At 38.3% G+C, this 27,431-nt stretch overlaps 1 protein-coding gene across 12 annotated transcripts in view; it reads right to left on the bottom strand.

Moving 5' to 3' along the window:
* MAP2K5 (mitogen-activated protein kinase kinase 5) overlaps positions 1-27,431 on the bottom strand; it is a 263,591-nt gene that overhangs the window by 196,145 nt on the left and 40,015 nt on the right. For all 12 annotated transcript variants that reach the window (XM_015142546.3, XM_077939621.1, XM_015142547.3 and 9 more), the window contains exons 5-8: positions 25,043-25,083; positions 24,055-24,122; positions 18,549-18,597; positions 11,131-11,195 (exon numbers count right to left, since the gene is read on the bottom strand). In XM_015142546.3, coding sequence (XP_014998032.1) covers positions 11,131-11,195; positions 18,549-18,597; positions 24,055-24,122; positions 25,043-25,083 — 223 coding nt within the window. The remainder of the gene's footprint in view (positions 1-11,130; positions 11,196-18,548; positions 18,598-24,054; positions 24,123-25,042; positions 25,084-27,431) is intronic.

Genomic DNA, 27,431 nt, shown 5'->3' with positions numbered 1-27,431 from the left:
CCTGGTGTACAAAATAAAAATTCAAAGTACAGCTGAAGTATATCTGCTAGAGATTGCTGGCAGAAATTCTTAGGTTTGCATATATTCTGTTTATTCTAGCTCCTCATGGAGTCAAAATGTGATTATTTACCAGGAATGGCATTGGGAAAGGACTAAGAATTAAGAAAGCCTGGGTTTCAGTGGTGGTCCTATCCTTGACTTGGTCTGAATCCTCAGGGAAATCCATTCATTTATCTGTGTTTCCGTTTCTTCATAAATCAAATGAGGATGACGATACCTACTGTACTCAGCTACATTCCCACACAGCTGGGACCATAACATGAAGCCTGTGATTGGGGGCCACTGTGGAAATGTAAACGCAACCACAGTGAATCTGAGTACCTCTTGCATCTTCCATGTATGGGGGCAGGTAGGGCCTTGAAACATTTCACCAGACTCCAAAGGAGCAGGGAAACTTCTCATTTGCCCCTTCAGTCAGTTACCCCAGCTGTTGGGCTCTGCAAATACTCACTAAGAATTACCTCCAAAAGAAGTTAAAAGAGAGAAGAAACAAATGATGTACACAAACTTAACTCGGTACATGTGTCTGCGGTAAAAATTCATTCTATAATTTTATCCCATATATGGTTTTCTTCACCACTTATAAAGTTTCATTGGCTATACATTTTGTTGCTGAGGCCATGTAAAATATATTTTATTCATAATATTTAGATAACTTTTCTGAAAATTTAATTATGATTTAATAAGTTTTATGTTTATTGGCTAAGTATATTGTTACATTTTGCTGCTACAGTTAACTGTCGTAATAGAATCAGTATGTTTGAGAACCTCACACAATACATATCTTCCAAATACATTAAGCTTGTTAAAATGCTATATTGATTGTGTCCTAAAGCAAGTTCTAATTTTGTGTGAACATTTTTCATTTTATTATTTAAATTCACGAGACAAAAACCATTAACTGCTTTCAGCAATAGCACTGTACTCTCTTTTTCTTTCTTTTTGCCATACTGACAAGGAAAAGTAAGGAAATTTTAGGGTCAAGAAGACAACATGATATAAAGTCACATTAGAAAGCAAATTAATGGTTTTTTTTTTAATGTTTAATACCCACAACCTAAATTTCTATTGCTATTTCCTTCTCAAATTTTACAAACTGCTCCTCCAATTCAACGTTAGTGTACAAATCAGAACCTAAACTTATTTCGCTCTAGTAAGGCAGCAATTTAACAGAAACATGGTCTCCTACATCAAAGTAACCAATGACAGAGCAAAGAAAAAAAAAACTGTGGCAGAAAGTTATACACAGTAAATGCCTTTTGGACTTTCCAGTGAATTATTTTCCAAAAAAGCAATTTAAGTAAATACCCTAGATGCTATGGTACACAAATATTTGCTTGTGCAATATGCCAACCGAGAGACTACGATTTTCTAACATATCAAATACTATAAAATAGCTATAAAAAACGTAACGTGTCTTATAAATCAAGACTCTGCTAGCACAACCATATAATTAATCCAGGGATTCAATTATTAAATTATAAGTTTTTGGTAAATAAGGAGACCCAAAGGGTAGACGAAATAACAAGTTACGTTGTCATAACTGTCAGCCAAGAAATGGATGTTTTAACATCTACTAAAAAGCCTCTAAAATTAACACCTAGAGATGACACATCATTGATTTTTAAATCTATACACTGATTTTATATCTTACATCCAAAAATAATCTGGGTTAAAAGTTAGGAAACTCAGAGAGTGAATGGCAAACAGAAAAACCTTGGCTTGGGAAGCAGGTGTCAGAAGACCTAAGTTTTATTCTTGACTTGATCTTGGGCATGCCACTTAGCCCTTCCAAGCTTTATCTTTCTCACAAGTAAAAAGAGGGTAACATACCTTCTTAGCAAGGATTTAGCAAGGACTAAAAGACCCAGGGTGATCAAGCCCTGTACATCTCTCCACCTTCCCCAGAGCTTATTCTACTCCAATTACACAAGTTCATGCCTATCTTAATCTTAGGGTTTCTGCCTGAGTGGTTACTTCTGCCTATAAGGTTCTTCTCCCAGATTTTCCCAAACTGATTCCATCCTGTCTTTAAGTCTCAGCTCAAACAGCACCACCTCAGACAGGTCTTCCTGAGCACCTCTTCTACATTTTTTAATAGAACATGCAAGGTCTATATAATCTTACTTCAGTGTTTATTGTCTTGATTATTGTTTGCCCCACTAGTGTGAGCTCTGGACGTTGCCTATCTGACCTTGCCTATCTTGTTCACAACTGGACTGCACATGCTTGGAATAGTCCTTGGCACAGTGACAGGATGTTCAGCAAAAAATGAATATAGACTAAACAAAACCAAGCAACACCTGACATAAGATTTTTATGGTAACTGAATGCTGAATTTAGTTCTGGGACTTTAGGCTTGGGAGAAATCTGTGCAGTCATCTCATGTCCAGGTCAAAGTGGGAATTCTTTTCTCAGCCATTCTGAACAACAGCCACATCATTCTGCTTAAGGTAGAGGAGTTCACCACTTCCCAGAGTCACCCAGCAATGAACAACACATTGTGTCCATCCTTAGGCTGTGAAGAATTTGCCTCTGCAGGTAAATTCCTGAAACACTCACTAAGTGCCTACAGTAGGTAAGGCACTGTGCTGGGCGCTGTAAGGACTCCCACCAAGATAACCTAGACATGACTCTCCTCCAGGGAACACAACCCAGTGGGAAGAAGAGTAGAAAGAGTACATTAATCACTCTAACCAAAGGCCGACTGTCACAGAGACATTCAAGACAGGCCATTTGTGTCTAGTCTTCAGAAGAACACAAAGCAAACCTGCTCCTCATCTACAGAAGTGCCCTTCAGACTTTAAGTCAGCTGTCACGGAGCCCTTTAATCTTCTCTTCCTCAGAGAAAAGTTAGCCAATTCCTTTCAAACACTTCTCAAATGCCAGTTCCTCCATGAGGCCTTTCCTGATCCTTCCTGAGGAAAGAGCCAAAAGCCATCACTCCTTCTTCAGCCCCCAGATTTGTGCACCATATACACAGACAGGTGGCCCAGACTGTGAGGTCCCATGCGTACCTGAGGACAGAACTTATGCATCTATCCAGACACAAGTTTTGAGGCTAGGCTGTCCCCAACATCTGACACAGAGCCCTCCACATAGCACATGCTCAGAACTTGGCTGCCTGACAGATGAATGAAGGAGGACTGAACAGGCACAATTCCCCAATCCCTCATTATTCTCTCCATTGCTCCTCTGTGTGCTCTCTGAACTGTCCACATGTCTGTAAACTCAGCACCCAGAACTACATACAGGAATCCAGAATCCAAAAGTGACAGACACTATGTCAGTCCCTGATGTTATGCCTTCTTGGTGTGGCAGGGAATAGATTTCAAATGGAAACTAGATATCTTGCACCCTATAATACAGAAGTGTGCTAATGTAATGTTTACCCAATCACAACCACTTTTACTGGGGACTTTAAATGTCTTTATAAATAAAAATTTGTTATTAAAATATTAGAAAGAAGTCTTGCCACTTCAAAACTATTTTTTTCCCTGAAAGGAGATGAAGTTGAAACACTTAGACTCAGCAAATTCTTACTTGAAATATTACCATAATGTATTGATTTTTACCAGACTCAATTGACTGAAAAGTTGTTTGTATAGCAATATTGGCCAAACCAATATACTAGAACAATTTTGTTACCCATAGTAATCAAGTGCATTTCTGAAGTATAATTATACTGTCATAAAAAATAAAACCAAGATACCCTTTTCCAAGCAATAAAACAATAAAGGCTATAAAACAGAAAGAAAAAAAGGCTAAATAAATGAGATTTTTAAAAATGAAATTTAGTGTCTTTCAAAAACACTACTGCCTCTTCTTCCTTCCCTTAAGCCAAGGTTAGCAGAAAATGATCAATACTTCAATCTCAATAAACTATTTCAATAATAGTTAATTCGGGTGGAAACAGAGTCTGAAAATCTCTTCTCAGCGACCTGTGACATCCTGTCATGTTGGCTGGATGCCAATAATACATCACTGCCATAATGGATATGAGCATGTATGAAGTTATAGGAACATGGAGAGGTGGGGAAAAGCAAAGGTGGGAAAGGTACAGAGAACCATGAGCTCAGGTTCATTCCTTAGATTCAAATCGATACAATACACATTATTGTATGAAACAAACCTATAACAGTGAATGCTGAGAGAAGGAGAGAAGGAAACATACATAATTAATTTTATTTGACAAATATTCATTGATTTTCTGAAAACATTAATATCTTTGCTTGTCACATGATACTATAATGCAATCCAGCCATATACAAATATTTAATTTTACATTAGGATGATGTCTTGTTTGCTTGTTTAAAATATGATCTTGGCTGCAAGGAAGATTCCTTATGTGATTAGAAATTTAAAGTCCAGGCCGGGCGCGGTGGCTCAAGCCTGTAATCCCAGCACTTTGGGAGGCCGAGACGGGCGGATCACGAGGTCAGGAGATCGAGACCATCCTGGCTAACACAATGAAACCCCGTCTCCACTAAAAATACAAAAAAATTAGCCGGGCGTGGTGGCGGCGCCTGTAGTCCCAGCTACTCGGGAGGCTGAGGCAGGAGAATGGCGGGAACCCGGGAGGCGGAGCTTGCAGTGAGCCGAGATGGCACCACTGCACTCCAGCCTGGGCGACAGAGCGAGACTCCGCCTCAAAAAAAAAAAAAAAAAAAAAGAAATTTAAAGTCCAAATAAATCAAACCATCATTCTAGCTCTCAGGTCAATTTTAAAACCCTTTAAAAACTACTCTTAATTTACAAGATACACATCATGGAAAAATATATAAAAGACTAGGGCCACTGGCACAGCCACAAGCGAAGCTGGGGTCCAGACCTCTTGCTCCCTCTTTAAGTTTCACACCTTCAGGTTGGCTGGTCAAAGAGGAAAGTCAAAGTTTTCTGGGTACTATGTGGTTCCCAATATTTTCACCATCAAGGACTCTTTTCATTCTGTTTCCTGTAAGGAATTCCATGTTTTGAAATATTCTGTTTACTAAACAGCATTTAACTAGACAATTATGTATTTTCTCATTTTATATAAATGACCATCAGTCCTTCTAATTTTCATTAAATAAATCATATTACTATAATGAGTTAATATGATTCGAGCTCCCAAACACTAATTTAACATTTTAGTTGGCCTCTACAGTCAAATCACAAGTGCAAAAAACACAACCTAATAGGCCACAGGATCGCAGTTACCACCTCCAAGGACCATCCCCAGCCCACTGCCCAGCAAATATCTCTCTTTAGATAAGGCAACAGAAAGGAGGACAGACCAACATCTTTGAGAATTACAAATCCTTCCCTCCTCTTATTGTCTCTAGATAGGTTCAAATTAATTCCTAAGTAATGGTATACATTCAACCTTCAAAACACCATGAAGGCAGTATCTATCCTACCCATTGTATCACTGAGAAAATTCCAGATCAGACTCTTACTCTATCCTGTGGGAAGGAGTTGGAGGTAGAAAATTCAGTTTTCAAACATCTTGAGACTAGATTATCTGGCCCCGAAGCTGAAAATATGAGTCTTGGCTTGAATAACTGGCATTAAGGAAAAAATAAAATAAATCCTTCAGTGATTGCTGGCTAACTGACTTACCATGATTTAATCCTCAAAGTTAAATATTACTTCATTTCTGACCCAAAGTTTGAGTGACTCCATCAAATGATATACCAAGGAAGCAGAGTCTTAGAGACTGGCTTTGGAATCAATGTTTCCAAAGTCACTATGGCTGTTAATTTCTTTCATTTCCATGTGACATATTATCCAAGACAAAGAGACAGTGACTAGTGAGTCAACAGATACTAAGCACTGAAAGTTTTAACATTTTAAAGAAAGTTAGTCATTTGAATATCAATCTCCTTAGTTTGGGTATTCTTATTCTTCTAGGTGAATGTTCTACGGCAATTGTACAGCCTCTCAAAGTAGCTAGATATGAGGAAGATCCAATTAAAGAGCCCACTAAAACCTCTACTTGCCTCATTCTCATTTCAGCCAAGACGTACAAAGGATCTATTTTATCCTTAAAACTGTGCTGGGTACATGAGAAAACACAAGAAAACAAAATGGACTCGGCTTGACCTTGAGACAACACCGCCTGGGGGAAGAACACCAAGCAAAAAGAAAAGAAATGCTGTATAGAGATCTGGCTTTGCTGCTGAATGGCCACATGATAAGCCCTAGTTTTTTCAGTGGTAACATGGGCTTAACATTATACCAGCTGTCCTATAGCAATCCGAAAATAAATTAGGATTAAAAAATACTTTGAAACTTAAAAAATCATTATATTTAAGATAATATGTAAGATATCATTATTCATCAAGCAACTACAGAATAGAAGAAAATATAGAAGTATAATGTGTATAACGTAAAGGCAGAATTTCTCAAAGTTAGTTCAACACAACTATAATTCTGTGAGATGTTTATAGATGTTCCTCAAAAAGAGTCCCATGGCTGGCTGGGGGCGGTGATTCACGCCTATAATTCCAGCACTTTGGGAGGCCGAGGCAGGTGGATCATGATGTCAGAAATTAAGACCATCCTGGCTAACATGGTGAAACCCCATCCTTACTAAAATACAAAAAATTAGCCAGGCATGGCGGTACATGCCTGAGTCCCAGCCACTCAGGAGGCTGAGGCAGGAGAATCACTTGAACCCGGGAGGCGGAGGTTGCAGTAAGCCAAGATGTTGCCACTGCACTCCAGCCTGGCAACAGAGCAAGACTCTGTCTCAAAAAATAAATAAATAAAAATAAAAATAATAAAGAGTCCCATGGCCAAGTCAGGGTAGGAAGTACAGAATGTAAACAATGTTTCTATTATTAGCACTACCATTACCAGTAGTTAACACTTAATAAGTGTCAGTCATAGTGCTAAGCCTTTTACGGATCATCTCATTTAACCTCACAACAACCTAGGTACTATTATTTTTTTTTCTTTTTTCTTTTTCTTTTTTTTTTTTTTTTTTTGAGACGGAGTCTCACTCTGTCGCCAGGCTGGAGTGCAGTGGCACAATCTCGGCTCACTGCAACCTCCACCTGGCGGGTTCAAGCAATTCTCCTGCCCAAACCTCCTGAGTAGCTGGGACTACAGGCACCTACCACCACGCCCAGCTAATTTTTATATTTTTAATAGAGTCGGGGTTTCACTATGTTGGCCAGGATGGTCTCAATCTCTTGACCTCGTGATCTGCCTACCTTGGCCTCCCAAAGTGCTGGGATTACAGGTGTGAGCCACCGTGCCCCGCCCAACCTAGATACTATTATTATCCCCATCTTACAGATGGGAAAACTGAGGCATAAGACATTATATAACTTGCCAAAGGTTACGTAGCTAATTAGTGAGAGAGGCAGGATTCAGACTAAGAGCCCTCACACTTAATCACAACACATACCATTCTCTACTTTCTCAACATTTTTTAAATTCATTGTGAATCTCTCAGAGGGAAATAGAACATATGTCTTTCCTGAATTTATTTTTTTTGGAGCAACCTGTAGCACTTTAGGAAATGGGGCAACAAGGAAAATACATTCCTTACCTTTTCCTAAACTTTTCTTCTTCCTAGGCTTGAGCCATACTTTAAGGTATTTCCTTTATGTTCCATGTAGCCCAAATTAGTAATCCAAGAAATACCAACTTAAAATTAACTGCCTAAGTCACTCTCACAATATAGAGCACAGCTCATCAGGAGACAGCACACAGAATTCACATTACCATTTGGTTTAAATGTCTGGGGCCAGAATTTCATATTGTACAACTGTGAAGCCCATCTACACCTAAAGGAGGAAAATGTATCAACTGTTAAATCATATACACTGTAATTACACATGATTACAATATCCCTTAAAATTCCCAACCTTCTATCAGGTGAAGTGAATAAGACTGCATTATTAAACTTTTGCTTTGCACTTATTAGCTTTATTACACTTTAAAGAAAAAAATGGAATAAGCCCATTAGGCAGTTTTGTTACCAATGAGTGTATTTTCCAATATTTTCTTCATCTAGTTTATGTAGCATAGCCTATAATGTAATCACGCTGTTTGAAAAACCACATTTTTTTTTATCACCGACACCATTAAGGTGAACTTAGTATAGAAGAAACTCAATCATAACACATCAAACACTTAGTTTTATAGAGACTTTAGTAAAGTGGATCCTCATTTTTCAATGATTATATCATTTCTTTGTGCTGTACTAAAAGCCAGGGATATAAGAACAATAATACAAGCTGAAGCCCGAGCAAAAATGATACCCAACGATCAATGACAAGTGGTTATGCAATTTGGTACCTTCACCTCCCCTCTTAAGAATCACACAGGCAATAAGGTAAATACGCACTAAAATTATCAGGATATTGTCATTCACCACCCATATGCAATCATGTCAAAAACATTACATCTTACAACACTTACAGTGAGCATTAGCAATGGTAGCTAAATGAGCTCTTAGGATAAGTTCCTAACATCACACACAGCATTTTAGCAAATCAAAAAACTTGTGGCAAGGACATATAGAAGAATGGTCCCTTTGACATAGTAGCCCTAATGAAAGAAGTTCCAGCCATGCTTCTTAGCTAAAAACAACGTTAACAGAGTGAAGGGGGAGTTACTGTTTAATGGGTGCAGAGTTTCAATTACGCAAGATGAAGAGTTCTGTGGATGAATGGTGTTGACAGTTACACAACAGTGTGAATGTACTTAATGCCACCGAACTATACACTTAAATATGGTTAAAATGGTAACTTGTGTTATGTGTATTTCACCACAATTTAAAATAACAATTTTAAAAACAAAATTAACATAATTTCATGCTGTGATTTTCCCTTGGTGGATGGGCATGTTTTTTCCACTTCTCTGTACACTCCCCGTTTTAAAAAATAAACCTGGCCAGGTTTGGTGGCTCATGCCTGTAATCCCAGCACTTTGGAAGGCCAAGGCGGGTGAATCACGAGGTCGAGAGCTCGAGACCAGTCTGGCCAATATGGTGAAACACCATCTCTACTAAAAATACAAAAATTAGCTGGGCGTGGTGGTGTGCGCCTGTAGTCCCAGCTGCTTGGGAGGCTGAGGCAGGAGAATCCCAGGAGGCAGAGGTTGCAGTGAGCTGAGATCGTGCCACTGCACTCCAGCCTGGGCAACAGAGCGAGACTTCATCTCAAAACAAACAAACAAATAAACAAACAAACCTATGTTTTAAAATAAAGGATTAAAATGTCAACATCTAGAATATTATGTCTCGTAAAAATTCTGCTGGAGTTTCATGGTCTTATGCTTCTTCCCTTCTAGAAATAAGCTAGGACAATAAGTTCACAATAGACCTTCAATTAATATAAAACTAAAGGTTTGCTGAAATAACACAGATAGGTAGGTTAGGAGTCTAAGGAAACATTTTTGAATTCAATTTGAAGCCAATAAAAGGAATACAAAGAGTTGCCAGAATCTTTCTTATTTTATTATATTTGGCTATCAGCCTAAAGGCATTAAGAAGAAAGGTTCAAGCTTTGAAAAGTGAACTCAATAGAAGCAAATCAGATTGTACATGTTCCTTCTTCCTCTTTCCTTTCTATGGGCACCTGAACTCAAGAACCTTCAGAACACAGTAAAAATCTAAATCAGATAGTAAGGAAGAGAAGACTAAGATGAAAAGATGCCATTTATACTGGAGGTTGTGTGGGAAGAACATTAGTATGATCCAGGGAAGCAGAATAGTAGCCGCAAAAATCATTAGACACATTGGACCCCAATTTTAAGGGCCAGGCCCAAGGACCAAGGAACATGTAAGAAACATGTTCTTATTTACTTCTCTGAATTATCATAGTGGAAGGACTTCACTTTCAGACCAACTGTTCACAATACTCAGTCATCTGCAGGAAAAAACAATCCAAACATGTGAACATAAGCTCTTAAAGGACTATATTCAGGAGAAAGGACTCACATCTTGGCTGTATCTGCAAAGGGCACTGAAGCCCTGAATGGGTGGCTGAATCAGATGACTTCAAAAGAGCTTCTAAGCCTGAGAAATCAAATTCCACACCAAGGCTGCATCAATGAGTAGGGGATGTTCTGGAATTTTAGGATGTGAACCTTCACGGTCATAGAATAGGGCAATTTTTATCTGTATTCATGTGGTTAGTCAGAACTTAAAATTCTAAGAATATGGGTAATCGATTAGAAAATAAGTTAATTATTTTACAACTCTGGAAATACATATTAATACCAATGTTAAAGTATCTGTGGTTGTGACCTAATATCACAACCATAATGTGATGTAGGATTAGTGTATACATGGAAAACCGCTCTCTGGAGGAAAGTTTTATTATTCCCTCAGGGCCTTCTTACAGAGTATGGATTTTTTAATTCCTAGTGGAATATTTTTCATACACCATTGCAGACTATTAAGTACCAGATATTACATTATGTAGTTTAAACTTTGTACTACTGCATGAGAAGACTTCCCTGTCGGAGAACTATTTTTTATGGCTAGCATTTTTTAATATGAAAATGAACATTCCTTTGGGGTAAGATCACTGCAACTGGAATTTGGGAGAACTTTATAACTTAACATATTCATCAATGTGTAGAAATTCTCTCAGGGGAATAGGGTGAGGAGAGAAGAAAATACAACAGGAAGAAGGCTTTTTAATAACTTATAGTGTTGACACAGGGCAAAGCAATGGTATTTATAAGGTCTGGCTTCCACTGGGCATAACTGTAAACAGGCAGGGGACTAGTGTAGGATGCTAGCAAGTTAAAAAATAATAATAATAGTGTTAAAAAGCAAAGGAAAAAAAATGCATTAAACTTCAGGCCAGTTAAAGGTACACTTACTAATGGTGGACTATTAAGTACACACCCAGGAGAGTTGCAGACTCGGAAATATTAAAAAGGCAATATAAATGCACTTTCCAGGCAATTCTTGAGAAAATAGATGTCTTGCAGAATTTTGGAGTCAAATATGGAAATAAAATCTAAGTGTTAGTGGTCATTTAAAAATCTTTGCCACAGAGAACTTGGATACTCAGTATTTCGAAAAGCCGATAGAAAGTTTAAACAAAATTGACTACTCACTTGTAGACTGTGCCTCCGTTGCCATGACCAAGAGTGTCCCGATACCGTATGTCTTGTTCATTCATCTCCACAAGAAAGAAAGAAAAACAAAAAGGGTGTCATGCTGTGGATGGAAATGTCAAGGAAAAGCAACTCTGGGCCATAAACAACAAGCAGTCTGGGTCATTTCAAGTTCAGCTGCAAGAACGAGAAGATCAATACAACATTTGCTGTCCAATTTATAAAAGACGATACCAAGGGACAAAGTGATGGAAAGTTTAATGACAATTTGTTTGCCTGGGTCATTTCATTAAAGTTTGATAAAAGGTGTCAAAATGGAATGATATAACATAGCTCAAAAGGGTCAGGTCAGAGATACTGATAAGAAAACAGTCTCCAGTACTGCATATAACCAATGCCAAAGAGCACTGCACATAACCAAAGTCAAACTTAGGAAGACAACACACACACACACACACACACACACACACACACACACACACACTCTCTCTCAGTAATCTAACGCATGATCTGTAAATAAATCAGCCCTAGAAAACTCCTCAGATGACCCCCATAATTAACATTTAACAAACTAAATAATGTTTATGATTTTCCTAGAGTACATATCGCTTTTCTTTGCAAGTAACAAACTAGTATACAGCAATAATTAGGCAGAAATCATATTATGAAGATGGCAAAGTACCAAATCAATGCACTTAAGATGCACATATAGTCGGATATTATAAAGGAAAAATACATAGGCATGTAATTTTTATTAAAGTCATTTTCATAACTTAATATATAAAAGTTTGCATGTTTTTCAAGGTTCTATAAAACCCATTATACCACAAATAACTACTCTCATTTGTATCATGAATAGTAGGTAAATTATGTTAGTGCCCACAAAATAATGTTTTAGAGTTTAGAGAGCTCCCTATATAATTATTTATCAAATGACTTTAAGACTAGTCGGACTTTGATGCATTCAGTAATTTTCTACACACTGGTCCAGATGCTTAAAAATTAACTGCCAACTTTATTCACTAAGTGGATTTAATAAAGGTGTTCTTTTCCATATAGCTAAAGCTTGGGGAAAGCCACTGTAAGCCCTGAAAAAAAAAATCAATTTCCAGGGAATTGCACTGCCTTGCATGGGCAGAAAATGGATGGAGTTTTTAATTCAATATCACTTGGAAAAAAAACAGTTTGCTCTCAGACCAGTATAGTAAAGCTTTAAATATTTTGCTCTACTCTAAACTTCTACCAATTGAATAAAGCAAGGGTTCATTCACCAAGGGAAATATTTTCCTTCTACACATTTCTGAAGTTGAAGCTTCAGAGAGCTGTGATAATTAGGAGTACAATGCAGGTAACAGAAACAGCTTCCTTTCCGAGCCATTTTACCAATCCCTAAAAGAATACTGACAGATTAATGTGCAAAGGCCAATTCAGCACCCAATTTAATTGTAGTACAACCAGATTGATGCCCTTTACAATCAGCTAATTATTATATTCAGGGTCTGTGAAGTAATGAAAAACATGCCAGAACAATTGGCAACTATTTTCCTATTTGAGGGAAATTCTGTTCATCACTACCTCTATATTACTAATACAGAAAAAAAACATTTGAAGCTGTATAAAAGGTGTGGCATAAACAAAATAAAATCTCATTATTCTGGACGGAATGATAAATTTTAAAGCAGCATGAAGAAAAGTAACACATAAAGTGACGAGATGCTAAACTAGCAGAACTACTGTTTGGTTTACTTTGATAAATGAAGGATATGTAAATAGCAGTATCCATTGGTGGGCACAAATAGGCCACTGGGCTAATTCCCTTAGAACATTTCTCTAGGTAATCTAAACATGTCTGTAACAACCTGATTTGTACTATTAACTAATAAGCTACACTCTCATCAAGGCTTGACATAAATTTCTAGAAGAGACATTTCACTCACTCAAGTACACAAATTCTGAATTTGTGGCACTAAGGTTTAAGGGTAAGCAGGAAGTTGCTACGTAATAGATAGGGTCTATGCCCTGGAGGGGCCACAGTCTGCAATCATATACCCTCCACCACTTCATAGGCAAAGGGGTAGGTATGGCATGTCTCTGAGCATGTTCAAACGGTGTAATTCTGACTTCTTAGACTTTTTACCACTAATATCCACTACAGGGAAAAGAGAAGGGAAGAAGCTACCCAATCCACATTCCCAGCACTCCAACCTAACAAGGAGTGGTAAGCATCCAACACTGTCAGGGCACAGGTGGGGAAGGAGTGCAGGGAGGAGAAGGGGAGAGGGAGAATGTTTGTTGCAAGTGTATGTGCATGTGCATTAATCACTGTCTAAGCAAATTCAAGAATGGAAAAAATCAAGACAAATATGGAATCCTTCATATAACCAGGAGGATTGCAAGAGTCTCATAAAGATAAAAATGGTTTTGAAGAGCAATTTCTAGAACCATGTCACTTAGTATCCATAAAAAGTGAGCAACGTGTTCCTATAATGTGTTTCTACAATGTTTTAAAGTTATGTAAACCTTTGGCCTGTGAACTGATTGATAGTTTTTTAGTTGGTTTTTTTTTTTTTTTTTTTTTTTTTGGAGATGAAGTCTCACTCTGTCACCCAGGCTGGAGTATAAAGGTGTGATCTCAGCTCACTGCAAACTCTACATCCCAAGTTCAAGTGATTCTCCTGCCTTAGCCTCCTGAACGGCTGGGATTACATGCACGTGCCACCATGCCCAGCTAATTTTTGTATTTTTAGTAGAGATGGGGTTTCACCATGTTGTCCAACCTGGTCTCGAACTCCTGACCTCAGGTGATCAGCCTGCCTCAGCCTCCCAAAAGTGCTGGGATCACAGGCATGAGCAACTGTGTCCAGCCTGGTCATTTTTTAATATTTAAAAATACCAGATTCTTTTTCTTTTTGCTTATTTGAATTTTCTAATTTTTATATGCTGTACAAATACTCCTCATGTAAAAAAAGAAATTGGGAGGGGATGGGAAAAACAAAGCAGAGCCCAAGAATTGATTACAAAAAATATTTTTAGAACTTCATATCTCTGACCAATTAGGCTAATTTAATTGATCTTAACTATGAAAAAATCACTAAAGGGATCTACAATCAACTAGTAGCATTTTTGCCTTTTTCATTTAGATAAGGATATTAATTCAACTTTTCAAAATGAAGCATAGGAAGAGTGTTCATTACATAAGAAAGTGATATTTAGAAGCTTACAGAATATTGTATTTAAATATTATAGTTGGGATCAAGTATCATTTAAAAAAATCACAGAATTTTACAGCATTCTAAGACCAGTTAGCCCACTTTACTTAGGTTACATAACTAGTCAAAAACTCAGTCTTTCAGTATACTCCAGTACAACATCATAGCTCAGCAGTTTGTCTCAGGTGTTAAGTATGGCGGGACATTCCTATCAATGGCTACTGGCCCACAGGAAGGTAAACAATCAACGGAAAGACACTCACAAGTTAAAAGCAATTTCATTAGCTATGATGTTAGTTTTTAAGAAGAAAAACGTTTTTAAAATCACACAGCTCTTTAAATTGAAAACAGGTGAAGGACAGCTTTTTATTCAATAACAATACCAAGTAGTTTTTAAATACAGTCCAGGTTCCTTGTTTTAACTAAAAAAGCAAATAAAAGGCAGAATAATAAATGTGAGGGAGGAGGAAGAAAAAGCCACAGGAGTTACAATTACATGTCAACTGCCAAGATAGCAAATGACCTTAGAGAAATGACTGGCACTGAGCTCTGTTCCTGCTGAAAGAGAGGCAGGGGCCATAAAAGAAACAGAGACAGCAACAACCCATGGGCAGAGTCAGGTTGGGTTTGTGTGGGTAAAGGAGGGTTGTGTAGTTTGGGCTTACATACACAGTCTCATTTATGTTTCAGTCTTCCTCTACAATCCAAGATGAACTGTAAGAATCTAAGAGTTATATATACTAGTAATGATACAGTTTTTAAACCTAATTTTACAGTAGATACCTATTCCCCCTTCCTTTTTTTCTAAATACAAAAAGGTTTTCCTGTTGTTGTTGGGTTTTTTTTGAGACAGAGTCTTGCTCTGTCGCCCAGGCTGGAGTGCAGTGGCACAGTCTTGGCTCACTGCAACCTCCACCACCTGGGCATGGGCCGCCGTACCCAGTTAATTTTTTGTATTTTTAGTAGAGAAGGGGTTTCACCGTGTTGGCCAGGCTGGTCTCAAACTCCTGGCCTCAAGTGGGCCTTCTAAAGTGCTGGGATTATAGGCATGAGCCACCGCGCCCAGCCAAGTACAGAAAGTTTTTCTAAAGGCTTTTTGAAGTTATCGAAATAACAGCCAAAAGATGCAGCTGGACCAGAATTAGTTTTAGATCTGATTTGAGTAGATTTATACTTGATTTATCAGGAATAGGAAAATACTGCCACCCTCTCCTATAAACTCTTTCTAAAAAACAGAGAAAGAAAAAATAACTTTAGAGATGCAAAGGCCAAAGTCACATATCTTTGGAGTAACTGTGCACTTTTTAAATTCTTCAAATTGACCCTCTGGGCTATTTCTAATCAGTTTCAAATCAAGGGCCAATGTTAAACAGATGATGCCACACTAGAACTGAAGTAGGAAAAACACATCCAGAAAACACATCAGTGAGACTGATTTATAGCTCTCAATAAAACATGCCAAAAATACCTTCTGATTTATTTTTTTAAGCTGGAAAAATGGAATTACTCCAACATAAAGTAATAACAGGAAAACAATGTCTCCATCTCAAAGACTAAATGTTAAACTTTTTTTAAAGTGCTTGATTTAATATATTAATGAAATTAATGGAAAAAATGAAATGGAATTCAATTATGGATCAGCACAGAAAATATTCTTTGTTTATTGTCTGTCTGTGTTAAGAAGAATCAGTACCTATCGCTTATAAATCATTAAAATAAAAATGCTCAATTAATCCTTATTTTATATGTAAAGGTCTGACAGAAACTAGTCCCATCACTAGACCTTTGCTTCACAAATCGAAGCAATAATGGTTTCAGAAGCAGTCACACTCTATGAGCAGACAATTGGAGAGATTTAGTAAATCCCACTTTATAGAGCAGAGACTAATCGGAAAACACAGGCCAGTCAAATGTTTCTTATGAACTGTTGACACTATATCAATGCTGAATCAATTGGTGGCATTTACTCTGAGTGACAGAAAAGAAATAAATATTTATATCACATAACCTATATCAATGAACCCAGGCAGAAAGCTATTTCTAACTTGTCAATATTTGATTATCTTGAAGAATCATGTCCCTTTCTTTTAATGATTAATATGAATTCCTTATTAAATCTAAGTGGAGGCTAGTGGAAAGGCAAATCATTATTAATGCTTGAGAGCATAAACCACTAAAATAAAAAACTATGCTCAAGTGTTAAAGTATCATTAAATGTGACTTACATCTTCCATATCAAGTGGTGTCAGTGTTCAGCCCAGAAATTTATTGATGCCTACAACTGTGCACAGTACCTCACTGCAATGCAATTTCACTCACTGTTTAGTTACCCTATAGCACCAAGGAATTAAGGAATTAGTAGAAGGAGACATTTCGAAAGCTTCCAAAGGTGGGTTTTTTTGGTTTTTGAGGGAATTTTTTGAGGGCAAGTAAATGTAAGAAAGGCTAATCCTTATAAAGAAAAAAAAAAAAAAGCTGTATTGTTTAATATGAGGTTATCACATTCCCAAGGGAAAGCAATAAACAATCTTTAAGTGTCAAAAATCCTTGCCATGACAACCTCCCACCATAGAGAACCTCATAACTGAAGCCACTAAGATATCTATGGTACTAGGTTTACTGTCAAAACATTATTTTTTTGCAGTGGAAAAAACTGTTTTTCATTTTTGGAAGAAGAGTCTATGACAGGTTATTTTCCATTGCCTGGGCTGAATAAATGTAGTTAAAGCTTCTTAATTTATGTCAATTTTGAAATATATTTTCCAGCTAAGGAACACAGTGACTCATACATAAACTACAATTAGTAACTAGAATGCAAGCATGTTGAAGATACACAAATATCCTAGGCTCAATATCTTTCCTTTTAGTCAGATTTTGTTTATATATACTGGTTCTAACAAAATATAAGGCACTGAGGTGATACAGATGTGGACCTCAATCTAAACAAACCTTTGGCTGCTAAAAGTTAAAGGTATTCGATAAATACTATCTAAAATGTTGAGAGTGCAAAGATTATACATACACCACTAGATTCTCCTTAGCTGTATACAGGATATTTAAGGACTGGAATTCACATACTCTGGATGGCAATCAGATGTCAGAAGCAGATCAACTTAATTTCTTCTAACTGTATTCAAGGAATTGTGTGCTAAATAAGCAAGGCCCCCAGAAGCACTACCATACAGCACTGTTTTAAGGCATGCACATGTATTAGGCCACAATGTTACAGGTGATATTAAAGGACAGGCATGAGGACCTGGCTTTGTCTTCTTGACATGCTCCACTACAAGTACTTGATTCATGAAATGCCAATGAGGCTTGGAGAGGTCAGCGTGTGAAGGCACTGAATAAGCATCTGAGATAATTAAGATTTCAGCCTTCGAAACATGGACGGGAAGTGAACAGCAGTTAAGAAAATCAATAAGAGTCTTTTATTTGCAGTGACACAGATGTCTCAGTCAATAGAGCCTAATAGGCAGGCTTGCAATGGACAGGCGCCTGCCTCCAAGGCTATCAAAGGGCTTCCACTATAACAAACATTAAAACGCATTTATGTTGCTATTGAAGAATCGAGGACCCTGTAGGTAGCTTAATTTACCAGTGTATGTTTAAAAGCACTATACTATTTCAGATGTGTCCATTTACTTGAATCAAAATTAGTAAGAAATAACTGGCCTGAAGGCTCGTTTGCCCCTCACTGGCTGGGTTAGGTCATTCAGCATAAGATGGCCAGTCTACGAGGCAAACCAAGGTCTCTTGAAGGCCAGGAATTTTCTACGCCAAAGGTCTGCTGTCACTCTGCTTCCCTAAAAAGCCAGTGTTAGTTTCAGGACAAAAGAAGGAGCTAAGGTGAAAAAGTAATGGTTTTTCCTTTTCTCCCCAAAGATAATGAAAGAAACAGTTACCTCAGAATGCAGGGCCATTTCAACAGCCCCTGAGTTGACACACTTGTTCAGAACTGATTAACTTTTTAAAAACTGAGATGGCAGCAGGGTGTGTGCATGGTACTTCAATCTGCTGGGAGTGAAACCCATTAGCACAGTTTGAAAAACGGGCTGCAAATTGTTCTGCCAATCAAATTAAGCCATGTTATTCATTTATGACAGGAAACTCACAGACTCTTTATCTGTTTAATAAGCTTATGGATACAAAAAATGGACAGTAATTTGTTATTACTATGTGCAAATCTTAATATATAATAATACCTACCTGGCCATTGGCTAATATTTTTTTCAGTTCAGCAGAAGACTTCTTTAAGCTGAAAAGGAAAGATACTTTTTAGTGGCAAGATCATCAACACCTCTGAACACCACTGAAAATTCCAGACTGAAATATACCTTTGCTTTTAGGTATAGGGATTGAGCACACTCCTCACATCCTTCTCCCGATATAATTTTTTTTTTTCAAAAGTAACTGGCCAAATGCAAAAGGTATCAAATAAAGACACTAAAACTCTATTAGTAATCTAAAGCAATAAAGAAGCCTACAGTCAAGATAAAGCTACAATATTTTACGAACTACTTCAGTGACTTTTTTATGGTCATTAGTTCTACTGCCTTTAGATAGCCTTTCAGAGGCAATTTCATGTGGACAATGTCAGCTGCTAAGCACTAATATTCACAGCAAATAAAGATTATGGAACTTTAAAAGAAAAAACAGATCATTTAAGTCCTGGTCTCTCACACAGTTAAAAGTTATAATTGAGTTTCCTGGGAAGCAAATATGTAGTACAAATAAATCCTGGTACTCACTAGCTGTGTGATCTGGGACAAGTTACTTATCCTCGCTGAACCTCAATTTCCTCTTTCTGTAAAATGGGGAAAATATCAATTTCACAGGGTAACCAGGAAAATTAAATATTACAAAAAATCTAGTGCTGTGTCTTGTCCATAGTAGGTGTGTTTTTACAAACAAAATTAATAAATTTTAGCTGGCTTTTTTTTCCTTTCCTATGGGTACAAGACTCAGCTTCCAGAGTTATTTAGGAAATATTAAAGCGTTTTCTGAACATGTATGACTATGTTAACACTCATATGGATAAATTTAGTGAAAGTCCTTTTTTTTTTTTGATAGAGTTTCACTCTTGTTGCCCAGACTGGAGTGCAAAGTACAATGGCACGATCTCGGCTCATCACAACCTCCACCTCCCTGGTTCAAGTGATTCTCCTGCCTCAGCCTCCCGAGTAGCTGGGATTACAGGCATGCGCCACCACGCCTGTATTTTTAGTAGAGACAGGGGTTTCTCCATGTTGGGCAGGCTGGTCTCGAACTCCCAACCTCAGGTGGTCTACCTGCCTCGGCCTCCCAAAATGCTGGGATTACAGGCAAGAGCCACTACCCCGGCATGAAAGTCCTTCTTGAATAAAGAATGGTAGTCAAGGGGAGCTCTGAAGACTTCTAGCTTTATAATGAGTTATACCTGTGAATATCTACCTGACTAGTAGAGTAGCATATAAAATAGCACCTTTTCCCAACAATATTCTATTTGAGATTTAAAGCCTGTTAAGAGGCCAGGCACAGTGGCTCATGCCTGTAAATGACTTGACATATGCTAAGGGTTCCATAAATGGTGGTCACTGCTCTGGTTATTATTATACAGTGGTGGCAGTAGTAGTAATGCAGTAAGATATTAAGATCATAAATATATCAGAAAGCAAAAGGGGCCAAGCACAGTGTCTCAAGCCTGTAATCCCAGCACTTTAGGAGGCCCAGGAAAGAGGATCGCTTGAGCCCAGGAGTTTAAGAACAAGCCTGGGCAACATAGTAAGGCCCCATCTCTAAAAAAAATTAAAAACTTAGCCAGGCATGGTGGCACCTGCCTGTAATCCTAGCTACTCAGGTCACTTGAGGCCAGGAGGTTGAGGCTGTGGTGACCCGTAATTGTGCCACTGCACTCCAGAATGGGGGGTGACAGCAATGAGACCCTGTCTCAGAAAGAAGGAAGGAAGGAAGGAAGGAAGGAAGGAAGGAAGGAAGGAAGGAAGGAAGGAAGGAAGGAAGGAAGGAAAGGAGGAAAGAAGGAAGGAAGGAAGGAAGGAAGAAAGGAAGGAAGGAAGGAAGGAAGGAAAGAAGGAAGGAAGGAAGGAAGGAAGGAAGGAAGGAAGGAAGGAAGGAAAGAAGGAAGGAAGGAAGGAAGGAAGGAAGGAAGGAAGGAAGGAAGGAAGGAAGGGGAGAGAGAGAGAGTGAGAAAGAGAAAGAGAGGGAAAAAGAAAGAGAGAGAGAGGGAGGGAGGAAGGAAGGAGAAAGGAAGGAAGAAAAGAAAAAGAAAAAAAGAGAAAGGACTCAAGACCTAACATGAAATACACATATTCCATTTGGTACCTTTAATAGGTTACGTTTGAGAGAATCTCAGACTTCAAGTTTGATCACACTTTACCATTTCAAGTTATAATTACTCTTCTTTCTACATATATCTTAAACTTTTGCTATGGTCAAATGTAAACTATGGAGCCTAAGTCCCTATTTTCCCAGATTTTATAAAGTATGTCCTCATCCAAGGGTTCTTGACTTTAATGTCCTACGACGTCTAAGACTCCATGCACTAAAGTGGCAATTAACAATTTTGTAGAATAGGATGAAAGCTGAAACATATATGGAAAAAATACACAGCTGCCTAAAATCAGTCCAGTTAACATAATAATAGCTGCTATTTATCAAGTGATGATCATGTGCTAGGCACTGTGCTAAATGCTTATTATCCTAATTTAATCCTTATAATAACTATACTCTAGGTATAGTTATTATCCCTAATTTATAAAGGATACTAAAATACAGACCTCTAAGGTACATACCTTGCTCAAAGTCTGTCTATCTCCTATACACACACAAACACACACATATTTTTTTCTGGGAAACATTCAGATTCTAGTTTTCCCACAAATGACTCCCAATTTGATAGTTCCAATTATTGTAAAGACACAAATAACCAAACAAAGTCCAGGCAAGGTTTCTACATAGATATTGCATTACGTTATAAACTTGAATTAATAACATTTTGATTCATTGCATTTATAAAATGCCTTTCATCCAAGAAATAAAACGTGATTCCTAATACAGCTTCATCAATCTTTCTAACACCAGTGGTAGATAGATGGAAAGTTTAATCATCCTAATTTACAGAAGGAGAAAGCTAAGTAGTTTAGGAAAGGCCTTGCCTTGGCAGCAGGACTTGAATTCAGTAATTATGGCCTAGGAACACCAAGTGGATTAGTAAACTCAGTTTAATAAACAGTCAATCACCTAAGGCAAAAGAAAAAACAACCCATGCTTTGAGAGCAATAGAGGAAAATACTGTTTCATTCATTATGCTAGTATCTGGCTATCAACTTTGGTTAAAAAAAAAAAAAAAGAAAAACAAAAAAGAAAAAATTGTATCCTGGCAATTTCTTTGTGAGTCATTTTACTCAATATTTCATTCATCCGCATGTTCATGGTGACCTAAGCTATCCAAAAATCACTCTTAAAAACATTTTAAGGCCAGCTGTGGTGGCTCATGACTGTAACTACAACACTTTGGAAGGTCATAGTGAGAAAATTGCTTGAGCCAGGAGTTTGAGACTAGCCTAGGCAACACAGTGAGACCCCATCTCTACAAAAGAAATTAAAAAATTAAAAAAAAAAAAATGCCTAGCCAGGCATTGTGGTGCAGGCCCATAGTCCCAGCTACTTGGGAGGCTGAGGTGGAAGGACCACTTGAACCCAGGAGGTCAAGGTTGCAGCAAGCTGTGATTGCGCCACTGCACTCTAACTGCACAACAGAGCGAGACCCCATCTCTAAAAAAGTAATAAAATAAAATAAAAACATTTTAAAATTTAAATGTGTTACGACTGTAACTTGAGTATGACACCTGAAGAGAGACACTGAGATATCCAAAGAAGAGTAAAAGGATGAGGGGATTAGAAGTAATGTCATATCAGAAAAGATGAAAGAGATGGGAGAATTTAGTCCAGAGGCAAGATGTAAAAGAAATACGCGTATATTCACACATACATTCATTCATTCATTCAAACATGATTGACTATAACCTATATGGCAAGCATCATGCTGGGAATTGGAACTTTGCCAATGAATATGCTACAGTCACTGCCCTCAAGGAGTATAGAATCTACTGGAGGACAGAGGTGATTATAATACAATGTGCTCACTGCTACAATACAAGGAAGCGTGGGGATATCATAGGAATTCCTACAGAGGTCCCTGGTGTGCACTGGGAGATGGGTAGTAATCAGGGACAGTTTTCAGAAGAAGATAATTTAGCCCTCAAAGATAACCAAGGTTAGCCAGACTGAAGGTCAAGGTGGGGATGAAAAGAAACGGGAAAATGTGCAGGCCCAGTAGAGAGAAGAAAGTGGTCCATTCAGGGCACTATGTGTTCATCAGCAAAGCTGGAATGTCAGGTGGGATGCCGTGGAGAGGCAGGTCAACAAGCTGGAGTACACAGAGCACCCATATGCGAAGGGCCACTGCTCACCTGCTGTGGAGGTTACACTTCATCTTGAAAGCATGAAGAGCAGTGAAGTTTTAAAGTAGGGAATGACTGCAGCTCAGGACTGTGCACTGGCAAGGTGGCTCCAGCTGCAGGGTGGAGGAGGGGCTCAATGGGGCAAGAACGGAGGGAGCAGACTCTCAGGAGGCTGTGGCAGCGATGTGGAGAGCCAGAACCACCCACACAGCAGCAGGGATGCTGGTGAGTAGAAAGACTCAGAGCTACTCAGAAGGTAGAACCTACAAGTGTGGGGACTGACAGGGTGTGGCACTGAGGGAGGTCTAGGAAGCAGTGAAGGAGGACTGACAGGTTATCTGGAGTTAGCAATAGACTGGATATGGGAGAATTTACTGAGACAGAAAATCTAGAACTGTGTTTGGAGGGAAGACCATTGGAAGAGCTGTTCCCCTGGAAGAGGGAACAACCACGTTCTGAGGGCTTAACTAAAATGTTATGAGTGGGTGCTACAGAAAGACAAATCCCAGTTCACAAAAAAAGCCTTCTGAGATATAGCTGAATAAAAAAGGGAAGGAGCTGCCTTGGCTGATAAAGTGCATTCCTCCAACAGGGATGTTCAGGAAGAGGTTTGAAGACCATTTGGCAAGGAGTAGGGAGTCAAACATCAAAAGAGGGCGGGATTAGATGGGAGCTTCTGCTCATTTGCCACACCACAGGCAGAGAATCTTTTAAAAACATAGGGCTGGCCACGTCCCTGTCCTACTAAAAGCCCTCTAACTGCTCGCCCGTGCAACTGAGAGGAAAATTCAAACATGACAGGGCCTACGAGGCCCCGCATGATGAGTCCTGTCTACCTCCTTAGCTCCTATCACTCCTATTGCTCTCTCATCTCCTCTCTCCAAATCCCTTCCCCAACCCAGCACCCCTCCCTGTGCTCCAGTCAAACTGGCCTATTCACAAACATGCCGAGTTTCTTCTCCACCTCAAGGCCTTCACCTACCCTCTTCCCTCTGTCTGAAACACCCTTGTCTACTTCTTGACGTACTTCTCATCCTTCAGATCAAAACAGAAACATCACTCTCCCCAGGCAGCCTTCTCTGAGCACCCAGTCTAAATCTAAACATTCATCTTTCCATAAGAGGTCCTTTCTCTTTGGTCAATATGTAGCTAGGTTATCTAACTGGTCAAATTTCTTTCTAGCTTCTTCTCCACCTCACCCCAACTCTGTAGATAAATCACATCAAGGGCACACTTCACTAAACTGCTCTCACCTATTGCTTGGAAGTGAATCTGAGACTGCTGGGCTGCTGTGTTGAGAGGGTCCGGCCCGAGTATTCACCTAAAAGTAAAGAAAGAATCTTGATCAGTCTTGTGTTCTGAGGACACAGTTCTAATTAACCTATAATTTGCCACAAATTTCTCATTTCACTATGAAGGTTAATTAGCTTGTTGCTAGACAGACCCACGGTTGGAGTCTATTCAGTATATAGGTTACAAAACCGTATAACCCATACATTACATAATATTCTATTCCTGTCATTATTCCATTAAATGTTTAAACGGTGATGAAAAAGGAGAGATAAACAGCGTGAAAATCCAACTCACTGTCTAGAATACATATAAAAACAGTATGTTCAAAAAGTACATTAAGAATATACCCAGGGGTTAGTAGTGAACCTCAAGTTACATCCTTCTAGCTCTGCAACCAAGCAGAACACTGTATGCAGAATGTTTCTTATTCACTAAAAAATGAGGTTCAAATAATTAATTATTAAATATTTGAGCCTAATACAAAAGCCAGCTTTTCTTTCAGATGTGAAGCCCTAAACAGAAATCCAGAATTCAAAATAGACAGAATGAAAAGCTATGTGCTAGATATATGTTTCTAGCATAAATATGTCAAAAGGAGGGTATTCCATGGGCAATATGCTCATGTGCTTAATTAATCACTGAAATGAAGTCTATATTCTTACTAAAATCTTTGTAGATACCAGCATCTAGGATTATCCTGAAGATACTGACCAACAAAACAATTCCAAATAATTGAAAATACAGTACCAAACCCCGCATATGCAAATATATACACATACTGAGCAAATACTACAGATGAATCCCCCTCCACCTCCCATTTAAAAAAAATAAATAAAAGGATCGCTTGTCAGAGCTTGAGAAAGTGCAGTTTTATTTGACATTTCAATAAGTGGAACACAGCATTACAAATCCATCTAACTTTACTGAAACAATTATTGAAATTCGTACCTTCAGGCCATGTATGTTCCGTTCCCCAGGAGGCTTGCAGGCTGAAACAGTAATTGACTAAATTGTAGAACACATCAGGGCCATTTACAAATTTGCTCAAAATGAATCGTTTAAAAAGAAATGAGGGTGACACCAAAATTAGCAGAGAGAAATGATTGAAAAGTGGCTCCCAAGACCCAAAGTGGGAATTATGAACCAGGGTTTTAACTTGCAGGAGTGAGCATTTATAAATGCAAAGAGCTTTCTGACACCACCTCATATAAATTCCAATTTCTGCTTAAAACATATAAAAACCAAGTTAACTGAGCTAAAATGATTAGATTCCTTTCATAATTCAAATTTCTGCAGTCTGTCCTCATTCTATCACACTGTATATCTGCTATCACTTAAAACTACTTTGAAAAGAGCTAAGGGATTCTTTTGCGGGGGAGGGGGGTGAGAAAAGGATCTTTTAATGCCAAAAAGATTGCTAGAGATTCTACGATGGAACATTCTAGTTTGAATACTACTTTGCACAGTCATAAGCAGTCAAATGTATTAAAATACAGACATATAACTAATTTTATTACATTTCTTACAAATCTTGACATGTGCTAACATTTAGTCCTAGAGATAAGGCAGTACCAGGAAAAAAGAATATTAATTTCCTGACACCATCTTGAGTTACAAGTTAGTACTTTTCTAATTCAACAAATGCTTCTTCAACAAATGTGTTAAAAATACAAAAGCCTCCTGCCCATGTTATAGACATGAAAACTATAGTCCCCTACAAATTGTATGTTAAGGGGCCGTCAATTTTGATTGATTGTTTGGGGATGGATTAATTTGATTTTTTTTTCTTTTGCCCCTCTCTCAGATGTACATGTCTTTTTCCTGTTTCTGACTACAAGAAATGGAGCCGTTTAATAACAAGAAGATGTGGGTAATGACTGGGTGCAGTGGCTCATGCCTGTAATCCCAGCACTTTGGGAGGCTGAGGTGGGCCGATCATGAGGTCAAGAGATCAAGACCATCCTGGTCAATATGGTGAAACCCCATCTCTACCTAAAATACAAAAATTAGCTGGGCGTGGTGGCGGGTGCCTGTAATCCCAGCTACTTGGGAGGCTGAGGCAGGAGAACCATTTGAACCCGGAAGGCGGAGGTTGCAGTGAGCTGAGATCACGCCACTGCACTCCAGCCTGGTGACAGAGTGAGATTCTGTCTCAAAAAAAAAAAAAAAAAAAGGAGAAGATATGGGTAATAATTACAAAACACTTCAGTTGCTTTCATTTTGTATATTTCAAATATACTCAAATTTATTACGTTATTTTTCCTAGAAAATATATCTAAACCATAACAAAATGTTTTCACTTGCCTTTCTAAAATACACTAAAATTAAGACTCAAAATCTTCTTTCCTTAAAATGGAAATTAGCCTTTTGAACTACAGTCACATGCACTTGATGCCTGGTCCTTGAGGGACCATCAATACTTCCTAAGACGACACTTCAAAATATTTCCACTGAAGTAAGCAGTGCATTCATAAATTTCCTTTAAACAAAGTCGCTAGCCAAGGAATCAGAGACAAACGTCAACTCTTATCTCTAACCTTAACATCTGCCTCACTCCTCAATTGACTTCTCAAACTTTTATAACTAGAGATGTAAAGAGCAGTCAAAAAACCCAGTAACCTCCTATTTCCTAAAGTTATCGGGTCAGGAATTACTGTAAAGCTAGTCAATGTTCACACTTATTAATATTTAACATATCTTTTAACAATGGAGAGGACTTAGCCATGACCTGGGAGTTACTGTCCAAGGCAACTGTGCTACTTGGAATGAGGAGAACATGTTATTAGACCAGAATTATGGCCAGGCATGGTGGTTCATGCCTTTAATCCCAGCACTTGGAGAGGTGGCAGTGGGAGGACTGCTTGACCTCAGGAGTTTGACACCAGCCTGGGCAACATTGTGATACCCTGTCTCTATTGAAAAATAAAAAAACTTTGCCCAGCGTGGTAGCACATGCCTATAGTCCCAGCTACTCAGGAGCTGAGGCAGGAGAACTGCTTCAGCCTGGGGAGATAAAGGCTGCAGTGAGCACGCACTGCATGCCAGCCTGGGTGATAGAGTGAGACTCTTGTCTCCAAAAAAAAAAAAACTAAAACGGAAACAATCATTTTCTCCTATCCTTCCTACTTGTTCAGTCTAAAGATTCTTTTTAAGGTCTGAGGGTCTCTAACCAACTAGGTAGACATAGGAAATATACCCAGTATGTCTACATGTTGATTATGTAAATTTGCATAATTTCACTTATCTACATATGATAAAATGTACATTTGATGTAGATAGGTAGCAAAAAGCAAAAGACTACCAAAAACTAGAAACAATTATACCATAGCATATTTAA

The sequence above is a fragment of the Macaca mulatta genome, chromosome 7 (assembly GCF_049350105.2).
Source record: "Macaca mulatta isolate MMU2019108-1 chromosome 7, T2T-MMU8v2.0, whole genome shotgun sequence".
Lineage (NCBI taxonomy): Eukaryota > Metazoa > Chordata > Mammalia > Primates > Cercopithecidae > Macaca > Macaca mulatta.
Note: the sequence above shows the minus strand (reverse complement) of the source record. Positions and strands in the feature narration are given on the sequence as shown.